The sequence below is a fragment of the Rhipicephalus sanguineus genome, chromosome 1 (assembly GCF_013339695.2).
Source record: "Rhipicephalus sanguineus isolate Rsan-2018 chromosome 1, BIME_Rsan_1.4, whole genome shotgun sequence".
In the NCBI taxonomy this organism is placed as follows: domain Eukaryota; kingdom Metazoa; phylum Arthropoda; class Arachnida; order Ixodida; family Ixodidae; genus Rhipicephalus; species Rhipicephalus sanguineus.
This window is the reverse complement of record NC_051176.1, coordinates 115,857,022-115,875,848: the sequence shown is the minus strand read 5'-3', so window position 1 is coordinate 115,875,848 and position 18,827 is coordinate 115,857,022. Positions and strand designations below refer to the sequence as shown.

Here is an 18,827-nt window from a genome sequence, read left to right as displayed (position 1 = left end):
TAGACGAAGACAGCAGTCAGCACGTCCGAGATGAAACTGTTTATTTGGCCGAACTTGTGGCCGGGAAACTGAAATTCACAGTACAGCAATACGCTGATAGCGGCGAACAGAGCGTCGACCGTCGATAAACTAACTAGCGGTGAAGCGCGTCGGCATTTAAACATGTGCCGTCGAATATTCCAGCGTTATCGCTGGCTATCGTGCAATTTCTAGAATAAGCTCGAGTGTGCGCGTCTTGCGCGCAATCTTAACAAAACGATCTACAATGATCGTGAAGGTTCTCGAACAATGAGGCGCGGTTCGCGCTGAGCGTTGCTGGCAGTCTTTGTGGCCGAAAACCGAATATAGCAAAAGTGATAAAGAAACGCACGTGGCAATGCCCCCCTCTGAAAGAGCATCGTCCCGATGCTTAAAACATGACACGGGGAGGGGGGGGGTGGCCAATACATGCAACAATAAATAACAAGAATAAAGCAAGAAAGAACAATAAACAATAAGCAAAAGTACAGTTCTCAGATTCACTAACGCGCGTAATATGGCTTGAGGCGCACGACATGGACGACTTCAGGTCGCGCACGGCGCTGCTGAGAGTTCGTAATGCCGTCAGGGACAACTTCGTAGTCGAGTGCGCCGAGGCGTCGAAGTACCCTGTACGGTCCGAAGTATCGTCGCAGAAGCTTCTCACTAAGTCCCCGTCGGCGTATTGGCGTCCATACCCATACACGGTCACCGGGTTGGTATTCCATGTGGCGTCGTCGAAGGTTGTAGCGGCGGCTGTCAGTCGTCTGCTGGTTCTTAATCCGTAGGCGGGCGAGCTGTCGTGCTTCTTCAGCGCGCTGTAGGTAGGTGGTCACGTCGATGTTTTCCTCGTCGGTCACGTTTGGTAACATGGCGTCGAGCGTCGTTGCCGGGCTCCGTCCGTAGACCAACTTGTATGGCGTCATCTGTGTCGTTTCTTGTACGGCCGTGTTGTACGCGAAGGTCACGTACGGAAGGATGGCGTCCCATGTCTTGTGTTCGACGTCGACGTACATGGCCAGCATGTCGGCGATGGTCTTATTTAGACGCTCGGTGAGGCCATTGGTCTGCGGGTGGTAAGCGGTGGTGCGGCGGTGGCTCGTCTCGATGTAGTTGAAGATCGCCTGAGTTAGGTCCGCAGTAAAGGCGGTACCTCTGTCTGTCATAAGGACCTCTGGGGCACCATGACGCAAGACGATGTGCTCCACGAAGAACTTGGCTACCTCGGCGGCACTGCCTTTGGGCAAGGCCTTTGTCTCGGCGTAGCGGGTGAGGTAGTCAGTCGCCACGACGATCCACTTGTTTCCGGTATTGGACGTCGGGAACGGGCCCAGTAAGTCCATCCCGATTTGCTGGAACGGCCGTCGAGGTGGCTCGATAGGCTGTAGAAGTCCGGCTGGCCTAGTGGGCGGTGTCTTGCGTCGCTGGCAGTCCCGGCAGGTCTTTACGTAACGGGTGACGTCGGCGGAAAGGCGCGGCCAGTAGTACTTCTGTATTCTTGCTAGCGTGCGAGAAACACCCAGGTGTCCAGACGTCGGGTCGTCGTGCAGAGCCTGGAGGACCTCTGGCCGCAATGTCGAGGGTACCACGAGAAGGCAATCGGCTCGAAGGGGTGAGAAGTTCTTCTTTAGGAGAACACCGTTGCGCAAGAAAAACGACGTCCGTCCCCGCGTGAATACCTTTGGAACGACGGTGGTCCTGCCCTCGAGATAATCCACAAGGCCCTTCAGTTCCGGGTCGGCTCGCTGTCGTTCGGCGAGGTCGTCGGCATTTATGGCTCCCAAGAAGCTGTCCTCATCCGGGTCGTCGGGCGGTGGTGGGTCGACAGGGGCACGAGACAGGCAGTCGGCGTCGGAGTGTTTCCTTCCGGACTTGTACACGACGGTAATGTCAAACTCTTGAAGTCTTAGGCTCCACCGTGCGAGGCGACCTGAAGGGTCCTTCAAGTTAGCTAGCCAACACAAGGCGTGATGGTCGCTCACAACTTTGAAGGGCCTGCCGTAGAGGTAGGGGCGAAACTTTGACGTAGCCCAGATGATGGCGAGGCACTCCTTTTCTGTTGTGGAATAGTTCGCCTCTGCCTTAGACAGCGACCGGCTAGCATAACTGATAACCCTTTCCAGTCCACCCGTCCGCTGCACAAGGACGGCGCCGAGTCCTACGCTGCTTGCATCGGTGTGAATCTCCGTATCGGCGTATTCGTCGAAATGCGCAAGTATCGGAGGTGTCTGCAGGCGTCGTTTGAGTTCATGAAATGCTTCGACTTGCGCTGTTTGCCACCTGAATTCGACGTTAGTCTTCGTGAGAAGCGTCAGTGGTTCGGCGATCCGTGAAAAGTTTTTGACGAATCGTCTGTAATATGCGCATAAGCCGAGAAATCGGCGCACGGCCTTCTTGTCGGTGGGTGAGGCGAAGTCGGCGATGGCAGCTGTTTTCCGCGGGTCTGGGCGCACTCCAGACTTGCTGATCACATGACCTAGAAACAGGAGCTCGTCGTACGCGAATCGGCACTTTTCTGGCTTCAGGGTCAGTCCAGAGGTCTTGATTGCCTGAAGTACTGCCTCAAGCCGCCGGAGATGCTCGTCGAAGGTCGAGGAGAACACGACGACGTCGTCCAAATACACAAGGCACGTCTGCCACTTTAATCCGGCCAGTACGGTGTCCATGACGCGCTGGAACGTCGCAGGTGCCGAGCAAAGACCGAAAGGCATGACCTTGAACTCAAAGAGGCCATCGGGTGTTATAAAAGCGGTCTTTTCTCGGTCTCTTTCGTCTACTTCGATCTGCCAATAACCGGTCTTGAGGTCCATCGACGAAAAGTACGTCGCGTTGTGAAGTCGATCCAGGGTGTCGTCTATCCGTGGGAGGGGGTACACGTCCTTCTTCGTGATTTTATTCAGGCGCCGATAATCAACGCAGAAGCGCAGCGTCCCGTCCTTCTTCTTCACTAACACCACGGGTGACGCCCACGGACTCTTTGAAGGCTGGATGATGTCGTCGCGTAGCATTTCGTCGACTTGTTTCTTTATTGCCTCACGTTCTCGCGTCGAAACTCTGTAGGGGCTCTGACGAAGTGGTCGAGAATTTTCTTCTGTTATAATGCGGTGCTTAGCAAGGGGCGTTTGTCGGACGCGCGATGACGACGAGAAACAGTCCTTGTATTGCAGGAGCAGGTTTTTGAGCTGGTCTTGCTTGACCTTCGGAATGCTCGGGTTGACGTCAAAATCCGGTTCGGGGCCTCTATTCGTCGAAGCAGGTTCGGCAGCATCGAAGAGGGCGAAAGCACTGCTGGCGGCTACACATTCGTCGATGTAGGCAACCGCCGTACCAATGTTGAGGTGCCGATATTCGTGGCTGAAGTTCGTCAGCACTGCCTTTGCTTTACCGTCACGCAGCTCGGCTATACCTCGTGCGACGCATATTTGACGGTTCAGGAGTAGGTGCTGATCGCCCTCGATGACGCCTTCAAGGTTCGCAGGTTTTTCGGTGCCGACGGAGATAATGACGCTGGAGCGTGGCGGAACGGTCACCTGCTCTTCTATCACATTCAATGCATGCTTCCCTGGCGTCGCATGGGGCGGGAGCGCTTTGTCTGAGGTTAGTGTTATCGACTCAGACCTCAGGTCGATGACGGCGCCATGGTCACTTAGGAAGTCCATTCCAAGTATCACATCCCTGGAGCAGTTCTGTAGGATTACAAAGCTCGCAGGATAAGTCCGGTTTTTGATGGTGACTCTCGCCGTGCAGACACCAATCGGCGTTATCAGATGGCCTCCAGCGGTCCGGATCTCGGGGCCTTCCCAAGCAGTCCTAACTTTCTTCAACTTTGCTGCGAACGGCCCACTGATGACGGAATAGTCGGCTCCAGTGTCGATGAGAGCGGTGACGTTGTGGCCGTCGACCAGAACGTCGAGGCCGCTAGTCCGCCGTCTTGCGTTGCGGTTACGTCGTGGCGTCGGGTCACGGCTACGTCGGTTTGCACCGCCCGCTGTTTCCGCGTTGCGTCGTCAGGTCTCCTTCCGGTCGCAAAGCTTCGTCTTCAGGACGTCGTTCGGCGTGCGGCGGGGGCTCGGAACTTCGTCGCGGCGTCGTCGTCGACGGCGGAGGATCTTCACCATTTCGTCGTTCAGCAACCGCACCTCCATCGGTTGCTGCCCTTAGTTTTCCGGATACGGGCTAGGCGACCGGCCCCGGTTTGGGCCAGTGTACTGCCGGCGGTGCGGTTACATGTAGCGGCCGGGCGACGGCGAGCGGGAAGGTCGTCGTCCTTGCCACTGTGTTCCGGTGAGGTAGTCGTCGATGTCGCGAGGCCGTTCGCCTGGCTGTGGGCGCGGCGCGTTGACGGCGAATCCGCGTAGCCCCATCTGTCGGTACTGGCAGCGGCGGTACGTGTGGCCGGCCTCCCCGCAGTGGTAGCAGAGCGGGCGGTTGTCAGGGGCACGCCAAACGTCGGTCTTTCGGGCGGCACAGCGTTGTCCTGTCGGCGGGCGGTATGGCGTCGGTTGTGGTGGCGGCGGTGCCTGGCGGCGAAACTGCTGTGGCGGCGCGGCGTCTTGACGTGGGCGAGGAGGAGGGGCGTTGCGTCGGGCGGCAGCAGCATAGTTCATGACTTCCGGCTGAGCCTGCGGTGCTTCGGGAATTCCAAGCGATTGCCGGACTTCCTCACGGACAACGTCGGCGATTGAATCCACTTGATGCTGTGGCGAAGGTAACAGTTTGCGCAGCTCCTCCCGCACAATCGCTCTGATGGTTTCGCGCAAATCGTCGGTGGCCAGCGAGTGCACTTCGGAATAGGTTGCAGACAGCGGAGAGCGGTTGTATTGTTTCGTCCGCATGTCAAGTGTCTTTTCGATAGTTGTGGCCTCGGTGAGGAATTCGGTGACTGTTTTCGGGGGGTTCCGCACCAATCCTGCGAAGAGGTCTTGTTTCACTCCCCGCATAAGGAAGCGGACCTTTTTTTTCCTCAGGCATGGCAGCGTCGGCCAGGCGGAAAAGTCGCGTCATCTCTTCCGTGTAAATGGTTACGCTCTCATTCGGTAGCTGCGCTCTTGTCTCCAGCAAAGCAGCAGCCTCTTCTTTGCGGACGATGCTCGCGAATGTATTAAGGAACGTCGTCCGAAAGAGGTCCCAGGTTTGAAGGCTCGATTCACGGTTCTCGAACCACGTCTTCGCGGCGTCTTCTAGGTAGAAGAAGACGTGGCGCAGCTTCTCTTCAGAGTCCCAGTGATTGAAGGTGGCGACTCGCTCGTACGTCTCCAGCCAGCTCTCCGGGTCTTCAAACGACGATCCACGGAAAGTCGGTGGCTCCTTTGACTGTTGCATCACGACCGTTGTAGGCGGCATGGGGGCTGTCATCGTCTCGGCGGTCGATGTGACGGTCTTGGGCTGCCTGGTGTTTTCAGGAAGGAGCCCGTACTCTGGGTGCAGTCCCTTCTGCCGGCGGCTGGTACGACGATCCGGGTTGTCTGTAGCGTCGTCTTCTCCGCGGCTTGGGCTTGGGTCAGCGCTCCGCGGTGGCGTCCGGATCATGAAGCAGCACCTCCACCAGATGTCACGTGGTAGTCACGTAGACGAAGACAGCACTCAGCACGTCCGAGATGAAACTGTTTATTTGGCCGAACTTGTGGCCGGGAAACTGAAATTCACAGTACAGCAATACGCTGATAGCGGCGAACAGAGCGTCGACCGTCGATCAACTAACTAGCGGTGAAGCGCGTCGGCATTTAAACATGTGCCGTCGAATATTCCAGCGTTATCGCTGGCTATCGTGCAATTTCTAGAATAAGCTCGAGTGTGCGCGTCTTGCGCGCAATCTTAACAAAACGATCTACAATGATCGTGAAGGTTCTCGAACAATGAGGCGCGGTTCGCGCTGAGCGTTGCTGGCATTCTTTGTGGCCGAAAACCGAATATAGCAAAAGTGATAAAGAAACGCACGTGGCAGTATTATACGGAGTGTTTCAAGAAATGTGTCCAAAATCCTCAAAAATCAGGAAAATGCGATATTTACTCGCTGCCTTCACAAGTGCTTTTTCTGTAGCGGCAGGCATCTTCAGATGGTTAAAACATCATTTGGGACACTAAACTAAGAAAGTTAAAATAACTTTTTAATCAGCGAAGCACATGGTCATGCCAAACAGGATAATTGAATTTCCTCATGGGAAGAACCCATTGCAGCTTTGAGATATAGAAAAAGCGGCCTCTAGTAATTATTGTGGCGTAATGAAATTCAGCCAAATTCAACGGCGAAACCGAAACTGAAGTACCGATGGGCGCAACAAGCAGACGACCAGAATGGCGTCACCGTTCAAGACAACGATTACAGAGGTGTAGTTCTTTCTCGTTCGTTGACGTATGTGCGCCATGCAAGCGCAGCCCGCGCACCTCCACAACAAAGTCGGTAGATGGTTGATATAACGACGCTGACTCATTTTGCACGTTTAAAAAAACATGCAGTTGCGTTCTTCCGCGTTTTGGTTTCGGTTTCGCCGCTGAATTTGGCTGAATTTCATTGCTTCGCAATTATTACTAGAGGCCGCTTTTTCGAAATATCAAAGCTCCAGTGGGTTTTTTTTTTGCACGAAGGACTTCAATTCCCCCATTTGACATAACCACCTAATTCCACTAATGAAAATGTTAATTAATTTAACTTTGCCAATTACTGTCCCAAATGATGTCTTCAGCCATCTTAGGATGGCTGCGGCTACAGAAGAAGTGGAATAAATATTGCACTTCCCTGATTTTTGAGTATTTTGAACAAATTTCTTGAAACACCTTGTATATTACAAATATGACTCCCCTGATCATCTAAAAGTGCTACTCAACAGGCATAGACGAGTCACATGCTCTGCAATATAGTGGTGCTTACTAAAGGGACAATGCGTATAACGGAATCATTTACGAGCGCTTGATTTATTCAACTTGAGACCTCCAGCATTTCCTTGTTTGCTTCTAGTCATGTAATGTTCTATTATGCTGTCAGTGCACAGCAGTGAAACTTCGGTGCTGCAGATAAGCCGAAGATAGGTGTTCTAACAAGGGCTACTCTGACTCGGAGCTCAAAGTGGCGCAGCGAGGTGCCCTCTAGGTCTCCACTTGGGATCCTCAATGCGATAAATTAATGACTCTGTGCCACCGCGAACAATCAGCGTCAGTATATATACCTGATAAAGCTGTTGCTCATTCTTCCTCGCAGGTTTGGCGACGCAGCATTCCGGGCGAGACCAAGCAGACGGACCTGATGATACAGAAGTCCAAGCTCAAGGTGGTCAAAATGATGCTCGTGGTGGTGGTGATCTTCGTGCTCTCCTGGCTGCCGCTCTACATCATCTTCACGAGGCTCAAGCTGGGAAGCGCCCCCGAAGAAGGCAGCGTCGACTGGAACCTCATGCTCATCTTGACGCCCGTCGCGCAGTGGCTGGGCGCCTCAAACAGCTGCATCAACCCGGTGCTATACGCGTACTTCAACCGCAAGTTCCGCCGCGGGTTCGTGGCCATCATCAAAAGCCGTAGCTGCTGCGGTACCCTGCGCGAGCCAAGCTCGATGCGGGGAACCACTATCCGCTCGGCCGCTGGAGGGGGTGGAGCTGCCACCCACAGGGGACTCTCCAGGTACGATACGCAGTGCGAGTACCTCTCCACTTCGGCCGTCTGAGGCCATCAAGGACTTGAAGCGTTCGGCGCCGCGGGTTTACGCATGGCAGGGCCGGGAGCGTTTAAAGTATCTCGGCGCATGGTGAAATGAGATCGCAAGTCTGTAAGCAGTGCACAGTGAACGTCGCCAGTTCACCATGCCACGCCACAAACATTATCTTTCCCTGGGCATTGCCCTCTACTCGACAGATTTCGTGAGTGTGACCATAAATACGAGCCTGTTGCATCACTGGAAATATTCTAGGACGTTTTGACAGTTGAAATACCTTGTGGCAAGTTAGTTTTGCTGCACTGCTTGCACCTTAGGCCGTCATTGACTATGAGTACGTGGCCTAGCACACTATGTTTCGTTTCATTGACCAAATGGCTATGGTGTTTGCGTAACGAAAGGCTGATATCGCTGTTAAGAACATAGAAGAGCATTATGGAAGACACAAATTTTCTCAGATACGCTAATGACATTCCTGGTCTACCAAGTTGAACAGGAACAACTGACTTTGAATTGCTGTTGCCATACTTGTTTACTACTTTGTGCTGTGCTGATGCTGGAACAGGCGGCGTTTGTTGCATTTAAAGCAAGTTGACACAGTTGTATGGCTTGTATGTATTAAATAATTACAATTAAATGGTGTGTTCGAAACGCAGTATTCATTAACATTACGTCTGCAAACTTACAAGCTGCATAGGTCATTCTTTTCTCTCGTGACATTTAGACCTGTAGTGAATTAGGATACAATTTCAAAAGCTAGGAGGTACGATTATAACAGAAAAAAAGTATAGCGCAAGGTAAGCAGAACGTTGATGTAACGAATAGACTTTTTAATGTGAATGGGAGGCCAAAAACTTAGAGGACGCTTCTTCGCTTTCAAGAGTAGAACGCGATAGCGTAATCGGACCGTGCTCGTATCGCCTTCCCAATCGCTAGGCTGGCTTCGCTTCTCGGTAGGCACCTAAAGCATGCCGCAAAGAAAGCCGAAGTGTGGACGCCCTCCAGGCTCCTATGCTGTGCATGCGGTGCAGCGAAACACGGCGTTGCGATGCCGTTTAAAAGTGCGCCAGTGGGCCCTTTGCGCCATCTCGTGGGTGGCAGTCAAGCCTCTGGCACGCTGAAGAACCTTCGAGACTTGCGTACCGCCAACGGCAAATGGTGTATACAAATAGCTCGTTAGTTTGCCAGAGGATGTATGCTTGGTGGCCGAGCGACCAAACGCACCTCGCCGCGGAGCGAAGAATACAGGTTCGAACCCCCGATCATGCTCGAACCAAATATTTTTTGTTATTTCTTTATTTGTACCCACCTCGAATTTTCGCTCACAGAAAACGCTTATTTTTCCCTCACAACCAACGAAGCCGACGCCGACACCGGAACCTCTGCGAAACGAGCTATTTAATGCTATCACGTTAATACGAGAAAGTAGTTGGGTGGGTCAGAAGATGGTGCTCATGAAGATATGGCAACCACAAAAAAGGTTCGAACCACACGCCTTACGCCCCTGGAACAATGTGAATGCTGATTTAGTAATTCATAGGTACTGTTGTGTGAGTATTTACGCCAGTAAATATGTGAGAATTATCGGCGAAACAATACTTATATCTTAATTTATCGTACTGCAAATAATTTCACACTGTGAGGGGGGAGGGGGGTTCTGCAAATGAGTGTAATTAAAATAATCTCGTAATCGTCACTATGATTCATGAAGACGACAGACTCTGATGCACTTGACATATACTTAATGTGAAGCATTGCGCGAATCGTTGCAGCACGAGACCCCGACGCATGTTTAGCTGATGGAACCCATGCGTGTGTGGCGAAATCGAAACGCGTCGAACATCTCTACGCGCTAGTTTTGACCCGGGAAGTCGAAATCACAAGAGTTCGTGAGCGGACGAGCTAAGTGATTTAATACACGTGATGTTATGCCTGGGTATTTGCGTCTTAGCGGGAATTTTGAATGATTGAGGTGACTCTGCGCCAGGCCTTCGCAGTGGAGAGCCGCGCTCACATGTCGCAATTCATGGGCGTGCAGAAATCAGAGAAAAGAAAAAAAAAAGATTCAGCAAAAGACCCATACAGCCTTTATGCGACGTCACGAGAGAACGGAACGGACAAAAAATCAGTTTACAGAACGTGACTCCAGTTTTTTTTCTTTTTTTTTTCTTTCTTCCTGGAACATCTTGGTGCCGTCGTCACGCCTTACTTCCTCTTGGCATTCTCGTGATGCTCATGTGACGTGTCGAGATGTGTATTCCTGTGACGTGTTGAGAAATGATCAAACTGTTTCACCCCAATTCAATAAAGTGTTTATGTTTTCACATTCGTTTGCTAAATATTAGCGCTGCTTTCGCCAATGCGGTTGCTCCTGCCTGTTGCTCTACCTGTGACACGCATGCTTAAACGTTTACACTGCACATAGCGCACTGGCCGGTCAGCCTTTTCAATTATGCCGTTCTCCTAAGCATTTGCTTCCGCCTGCGTCTTGTGGTGGAAATGTGCAAACCTACAGTCTAAACTGCCATTTCTGTCGTTTGTCTGTCCCCACATTAAAGGCGATGGGAAATTAATGCATGCAGGCTTGCCAGTGCATCTAACATAGGTGATGCATGGAAACACGACTCGTCGCAAATGCGATTACTGCTGGGTCATTCCAGGAGAGATCGACACGGGTTCGAAAATTGATGTTTTAGATTTGATCGAGTATTTAATATTTTATGCACCTCTTTCCAGGTAGCCTGAAAGTAAACTTCGTTTTATGATTAACGGCATAACTTACGAGAAAAAAAAAATATCGAACTTATCCAACACGGAGGGACCAATTTTGTCACCTGTCATTCTCGAAAGTTTGAGATGCTATAAAAACACTAATATTATTGTTACAAGGGAAATATCTTTTTTCCTGAAATTTATGCCTAATGAAGAATAAATTCATACGGTTTCAAGTTTGTAGACCGAAGGAAAATAGTTTTTAAAAATGTCTAATTATGTGACATTTTATAAAAGGTTATGTATTCCCCATTTTTTTCCTCTGAAGGCAATGCCAGCAGCGCTTCGAAACTTGACGATTGTGGCAATATAGTGTGTGTTTAATAAGTGCACAAAATATTGTTGCCGTAGGGCAAATATATATTTTTATATATTGCCTCAAACATCTCACATCGGCGAAAGCGAACCTTACTGAAATGCGAATATTAAAAAAATCCCATCTTTGATTTTTCTTAAAATCCCGTAAAGAGACAACCGAAGGCCATCGAAAAGTAATATAGAAAAACATGTTGCATTATTTTGTTTTTAGCAACAATGTTCGCGGTACAAATCAGAGCTTTTCCAGAATGCGCTGAGGTACTGAGAAATCTAGAAATCAGAACAGAAAAGCGGCACTCAGCTTCAAACGCGAGTAAAGGTGACCGCATTTGGAGAAGAAAGGCTGTTTTAGCACTGTGACAAATACATACCTATGAAGGCGCATTTATGCTGCTGATTACACAGCTCTAATGGAGGAAACCTTCTACACTGTAACTCATTTGCAAAACATCTGCGTATATTTGTAGATAAACTTATGCATGAAAATGTTCCAACGAAAGTGTTGGGTCTCGCAAGATAAAACATATGCGCTTGAAGTACCCACACTCTGCTCTTTTGGTGATGAATGCGTGAAACAAGAAATGCGCTCAAAAGGGCTGCATCTTTTGCAGATCACCTTTAGCAGTACGTGACACTAACAAAACACGACCACGATGAGTGCCTTCAGATGTGCTTAGCCAAACATGCCAAGAACGTATGCCTGGAACACGTGGCAACAATTTCCACTGGCTCTTCTTAAACTGACGGAAGGTTTCTAGCTCGTCTGCATTTGCACACAGCAGCTTGACATTCTTGAGCTTCGCGCTCATTTGCGCCACCATTTCAGATCCCGACTTAATCACAGCTGAGCTTGCCGCTCTCAGGTTGTAGAGCGTGGCCTGAAGCTTTACTAGGCCACCAACACCGTCACAAGAGTTCTTGTCATGCCCTGTGGCCGAAAAAATCCACTTTGTTGATATGTGATCTTTCTGAAACAACTCGAACAACTGGTACTTGTTTTTGAAGTGACTGCTGGCGCCATCAGAAACATAGAGAACATGCGTGTCAGGCTTAAGTTGTTCCTTCATTTAGTTGTGGATTATTTGTAGTGAAAAACAGGCTCATGTGCAGCATCATGGCAAGTGTCATCACTGATGACGGCAAAACTTTGGGTTGAATGCTTGCTTGTGACGACACACGTAAATATAGATACCTGTCTTTTGTGCCAGTGATACGACTGTACCTCATTCGGTAAAATGGTTGTCCAATTTTTGGCGAAATCAAAGGGAAAAACGCAAGATTTCTTTTCTTGGTTCTCTTTGGCCTGGCGTATTGCTGATTCTTGAATGTGTCTTATGTAATCATGGGTAATCCACTTGACAAACTATGGACTTAGCTCTCGCAGAAAAGCACTTTCCTGTGCTGTTTTTTTTTACTAGACCTCCATTTTCCCATGCTGCATAGGCTACCTCAATTTCTTCAGGGATTCCCAAACATGTAGCTGCCAGAGCGTCCTCCTTTGCACAATAATCACAATTGCCTAAAAAACAATCACTTGTAGGAGAGCTGCAAAGACACAGTTCTTTCAAGAAGTCGGCCGTGTAGGCACCATCGGTGACGTCTTGTAGGGCAGAATCACATTCCGTGGCATTAGCACAGTATATGCAAAGGCACACTTCTTGCTGTGGTGCAAGAAGAACTAACTTCGGCCTCAGAGAATAAAACTTTGAGAGCCCATTAGACGTGTTCGGATCAGCTTCTTTAAAGAGACGGTAAGCCTCTCGCACCGAAGGGGTCATAAACCTTTTGGAAACATGCTCCTTTTTTCCGTCCATCAAAACAGATACTACATCTTTTTTGTTGGGACTCTGCCGAGAGCAGCCACACTCATCTTTGGAGTAGTAGGCAATAGCTGCCTGGACGTCCATTGGGTTCAGCCGTCTCTTTTTGAGCGCACCTGGTGCTGACCATATCCCGTGTTTTTCGCGCCAGCGTCGGGATCTGTATATCATGTAGGCTGACAAGTTTGCTATAAGCTCTTGGAGTTTTTGGCGCTCCAATTCGCTCGGCAACAGTGTCAACAAACGCATTCGCTCTTGATAAGAAGAGCACGCTTCATACGCTTGTTTGAAGTTCTTGAACCACTGGGCACACACATTGCATTTTAGATCTGATGGTTCTAAATGGCGGTTACACACACTACGGTGGCATTTCACGACCACCGTGGAAATGTTGCTAGGTTGGACTTGCTCTGGATGAACGTTGCTATTTTGCGCATGCAGCTTCTCCAGTCACATATGTGGCATATGAGCGGTGCGTAAATACGCTTCAGGCGTATTTACGCACCGCTCTTGACTTCTGGCTTCCTCTTCTTCCGGCAAAAACTCAACTGTCAGCTGAGGAGCCATCAGATGAAGACAGCATATCTCTGAGGCGTGTGAAGCAGTTCTGGCAGACGTGGTCGTTGTCATGTGCATGGCGGGCAGCTTTCGGCAAAAGCTTCTCGAGGGCAAACAGGCCGATGTCTTCGACCTCGCGGTTGAAGCTGATTGCCACTTTTCTGTTCCGATTTCTAGATTTCTCAGTACTTCAGCGCATCCTGGAAAAGCTCTGATTTGTACCGCGAATATTGTCGCTAAAAACAAAATAATGACACATGTTTTTCTATATTACTTTTCGATGGCCTTCGGTCGTCTCTTTACGGGATTTTAATAAAAATCGAAGATGGGTTTTTTTTAATAATCGCATTTCAGTAAGGTTCACTTTCACCGATATGAGAAGTTTGAGGCAATATATAAAAATATATATTTGCCCTACGGCAACAATATTTTATGCACTTATTGAACACACTATATTCCCACAACTCGTCAAGTTTCGAAGCGCTGCTTGCATTGCCTTCAGAGAAAAAAAAATGGGGAATACATAACCTTTTATAAAATGTCACATAATTAGACATTTTTAAAAACTATTTTCCTTCGTTCTACATACTTGAAACCGTATGACTTTACTCTTAATTACGCATAAATTTCAGGAAAAAAGATATTTCCCTTGTAGCAATAATAATTGTGTTTTTATAGCATCTCAAACTTTCGAGAATGACAGGTGACAAAATTGGTCCTTCCGTGTTGGATAAGTTCGATACTTTTTTTCTCGTAAGTTATGCCGTTAATCATAAAACAAAGTTTACTTTCAGGCTACCTGAAAAGTGGTGCATAAAATATTAAATACTCAATCAAATCTAAAATATCAATTTTCGGACCCGTGTCGATCTCTCGTGGAATGACCCTGCTAACAAACGATGACCTTTACTGACCAACAGATCATTAAAATATGAACACAAAGGCAGAACAATCTAGAGCCATTCAGGGGGTCTATCAATGCTCCTCGATTTAGCAAACAAGAGAAAAACAAGAGAGCCCTGTTGCTTTGTTTTTTTTTTCTGACTAAGAGATACCCTGACTGCACTTGTCAAACTGCACACTTCCGCAAATTTCATTTATTAAAATTGTGAAGTCACCACAGCGCAAGCACGATTGCTGCGATACCATGCGTGTAGCAGTTATATAAATTAAGGAGAGTGAAGACCACTCTCGTTCTCAATTTCTATCGAACCAGAAGAACAAAATTTACACAGTGGTCTGACAGGTCGTTTCATGCGTGCACTTTTCTCCAAACTCACGACAACTAATGAAAAACTGCATGCATACCTATAATCATACCGAAGCCAACAAACTGCGGAGGATGTAGGGCAAACCTCGTATAAAGTAACAATGCACAGCTTCGGAGGAAGTGATTAAGGGTGTGTCGCAAGAAAAAAATGACAAAGCATGCTCGATAGTCGGTTACCGGCCTCACTGCTCGTTCAAGCTCGTTTCCAGAAAGCATTAACAACGCGCAACACGCCAGAGTGATTTGCTCATTCGAGCTTGTTGACGCAGCTGCGATCGCGTGGTTCTACCCACAGATGCTTTCAATCACCGGGTTTTTTCGTTCAAGCCCGGAAATATCCTGCGCAATCCATTGTCTTACATCTTGCGGTCCAGCCGCGTATATCGGGCACGTTTAACCCGACAAGCTCAGACCGCGTCACTGCGGAGATGTTGATGGGACGTTGTTGCTAAGCGGATATACCTTTCTGCAGATTGAGCGATAAGTTACTCTCGAACATCATTCTAAAAACTGTTTATTTGCCAACGTTTCAATGGGAGACCTATCTTTATCGAGAACGGTCTCCAATCGAAACGTTGCCAAATAAACAAAAATTAGCGCACTTTTAGTATATATATATCATATATCTATATATATATATATATATATATATATATATATATATATATATATATTATATATATATATATAGAGAGAGAGATAGAGAGAGAGAGAGAGAGAGAGAGAGAGAGAAAGAGAAATTGCTTGCAGGTGCGAGCAAGATGTGTTAATCTGACAAGAGTGGTAAATGCTGCACCTAGTCAACTACAACGTATGCGCCAACAAAGCGGCAGAGCCCTTTTCATGTAAGCACCTAAGTACGACGTACGACAGTTTGCCTAGCTCTTAAGGCCTTACTGGACACCGTGTGATCATACCCTTTTTGTTTTGAATATGTGCATTTTATTTTAGTTTGTAAAGAAGGGGAACATCTTTACGACTGAGTTCGAGTGCAGTCCATTGAGTATAATTCCATTACTTATTAAACAGGGACTATATCGCAGATATTGTGCAGAGGTTAGAAATCTGTCTTGTGTAGAGAATATAGCTTTTTTTGTTGATTTCTTTCAAAAACATTGTTTATCTCGCCTTTGTATAAGCCTGACTAGCGAGGGGCATACAATAGTGGTTGAATATAACCCGAACGAAAGAAACGTCAGTTAGACAAAGAATATTACAAGGTCGTGGCGGAGTTGGATGTACTATTAGCGCACTTAAATAAATTTTGACGCACCAAACGCCATTCCTGGTAATGGTAAGCGAAGCACGATCATTTCAAGGAACTTCAGTGGCTGCCGTAGTTTGTAAAGTTATTTTCATTTCTCATTTATTTCCCAGTTTCTCAAAGGCTCACACGAATGGGCAACCTGCTACGGTCGGTGGGATGGACCATAATACATGATTTTTTTCTGAAAAAAAAAACGACAAAAAAGTTTTGCAAGACACTCCCACGTCGTAGTTGCAAGTGTGCTCTTTTGTGATTTGTTTAATTTATTTACGCATTTTTTACACAGGCCATTCAGCAAGATGCACTGCCACTACGCTTAAATTGAAAGCCTAAATTCTAGACTCTCGAAACACCGATTTTTTATTAGTTTTTTTTTTTTTTTCACGTGCCCACTATACACTGCAGCAACGACGAGGGCACTTGCGCTCCGCGAGAGTGTCCGTTTGTCGTTTGCAACGCGCGCATGCGTAGTCTTATCTCTACCTGTGTGCACTGCTGCTCATTGCCCTAACAGATCCTGCGTTGTTTGTGATCCCAGGTCTGAGATTCCGGAGTGCGTAGTGCACCCTCGAGCCAGCGCGAAAAAAGATACGTTGCTAACCAACGGCCGGACGGATGCCGAAGAAAAGCACGCGAAGGCGTCCCTGGTAGCCTAACCCATTCCGTGCCCTAGAGCCCTCGCACCCCACCCACACACCCCCACCGCCGCCGCCAACACCGCCGCTCTCCTCCCGCTGTGCTTCCGCCGCACGGCCTGTTGCGCCTGCCAGTGTACAAAAGTGTACAGAAGTGCATCGGTGGAACCTTGTCTCACCGGAGTGCGGTGGTTCTCGAGACCGCTATGGCAGCGGTCAGCGCGCCGCTGACAGCAGCGAGCCCCTGAGCGAGTCTCAGGGACTCTGCCCATCTCTGTATGCCTTCTCCTCCTCCGAATTTGTGCAATTGCCTGTTTCTTTTCTTTTTCTTTTCTCCTATTGTAAATATTTAAACCATTTTTATGCTACAATTCACCCTCGCAAGCGGGATTCGCGCTCGTTTACGTTACGCAATGAGTTCTCGTCGGTGTATACGACCGACAGGAATTCGCGTGACTCTCCTGGGAGGCCCTAATCCAAGCAGCGTTTGCGGAACAAGAACCATTCGTAAGATGGGGTGGAATCCATTCCTGCCGCCGGACGAAATAATAACGGAAGCGCGGTCGGTGGCAAATTGATCTTATGGGAAAGAAAAAAAAAAAAAAAGAGCGGCGCGAATTCCGGTACTTAATTTTGTGAAACTCAGTGCCCCTTCGAAAGCACTGACTAAAAGAAAGAAAGAAGGAAGCCACGAAACGGCTAGCTCGGTATCTCACAAAATACGCTTCCGGAGCGAGCTGATCTCTTCGTTTCTGGAACTATAGGGTACGAAGCATTTAGGGTCGCTAATGATGCTTCCTCTTCGGTGATACCTTCTCGACTGCATGAAGAAATCGACGCACGAAACTGTTTACAACAATGTTAAAGCAAAGAAGAAAGAAACACTCGCACCGATTTCATTCCGCAGCTGCCCTCTCTATTTGCTCCCGACTGTTTAGTGACACGCGAAGAAAAAAAGAAAAAAAAAGTGCGGGGGTGAGGGGGGGGGAGTATGAAAACGATCTGGGTGATAATATGTGACAGCGGCCGACAGATTTATTGTCTTCTCTCAGACGTAAGCTTACACCCTTTCAAAACGGTAACGAAACTGAGTTCACGTTCCACATATCACATTGCCAACTGTGTGCTTCTGCGGAGTATGTCAAAGCTATACCAGTAATTCAAATAAAACAAATTAAGTGCGGCAGGAAAACGTCGCTGTACTCTATTTGTTAAGCGTGAGCGGCTATAGTGAACTTCCGCCTGCTGTGTTCTTTGTTGGTGTTTTTGGTACACCATTCATCTGTAAGATGCCACTCCATGCATTATTTAATTTTAATTTTTTTTTGCTTCATTCTCTCTCGCACTATCCCGTGTACTGTAATATAACGTTGTAAATCAGTGTCGGGTTTAACGCAAAACCGTATATAGTTGTCTAATACCGCTTGTGAAAATGGTTGTTCATTGTGGTCACCTTCCTTTTTTTTCCCTTGAGGTTGTCAACCCATAAATAATGTTTAGATAAACTTTCTATAATGTGTAGCTCGTTGCTGTCAGCAGTTGCTCGACTGCACAGGTCGACGTATATTTCGAAACCTGTCAGCCTATAATCTGATCGAATGAAGGGCCCCCTCTGCGTTTGTGTACAGGGCGCCGCAGGCGCCACGAGAGAAAGAAAACAACAAAAAAAATCATGCTCTATTGTTTTGTACTTGGTTATGACATGTATGTATTGTACGTAAGTATGTGTGTGTGTTTGCGTGCGTGAAGTAAAAATAAAGACTTTGCTCAACACTGTGTATCCAGTTTTTATTTCGCAAACAAGGTAATACTTCCGATTGCTTTGGAGGTTTTGCTCCAGCGCGTCAAGCAACGAAGTGCTCTAGGACGACACCAAGCGATTGCATATCCGTAGGTATGAATAGCGCTGCGTATAAATTCTTACGCAACCGGCGGCTGCTTATACGTGAAAGTGTTTGGAAAAACAACGCTTTGTTTATCAAGTAAATTCAATATTTATTTCTCCCTAGCAGTTTTGAAAACATAGATATTGACTTGTTTATCAAATAAGTAAAACGAAGTTGAGAGAACAAGTTCCACGGCTAGAGGATATACGAACTCCCATGTGTGTTGTGGGACGTATATGGGCGTCTTAGGTAATACGAAAAAAAAAATTGAAAACGTTCTCTGTGTATACGAAAAGAGACAAGCATAACACATTTAGTCTTACTTGGAAAGTGAACCTTCAAAAACTTTTGTTTTACTCTCGCAACGCAAAGGACAGTAGAGAGAGTTTCTCACCACGACCTGCAAGCCTTTCTCTTATGAAAAGTCTTGTTCACAGCTCGATAGAAGATAGTTTCGTCGCGAATGTATTCCCATCAGATCGAACGGATGAGTATGCCCAAAGCGATGACGCGCATTCCACTCACATTTTGAGGGAGACTGAACTCATAGATTTGTGGTGACAGAGGTTTGCGAGTCGGAACAAGACACGCGCCGACTACCGGCATTACCTACCCCCTTCACCAGTGATGCTTGCTGCAAG

The 18,827-nt window shown here is 47.9% G+C and overlaps 1 protein-coding gene across 1 annotated transcript in view; it reads left to right on the top strand.

Annotated features, from left to right (window-relative positions):
• The window catches only part of LOC119396475 (neuropeptide SIFamide receptor), a 40,800-nt gene extending 23,535 nt beyond the window's left edge, over positions 1-17,265 (top strand). The window contains exons 3-4 of the mRNA XM_037663720.2: positions 7,214-7,629; positions 16,204-17,265. Of these exons, the coding sequence (XP_037519648.1) occupies positions 7,214-7,629; positions 16,204-16,321 (534 nt within the window). The 3' untranslated portion in view covers positions 16,322-17,265. The remainder of the gene's footprint in view (positions 1-7,213; positions 7,630-16,203) is intronic.
• Positions 17,266-18,827: the final 1,562 nt, after the last annotated feature.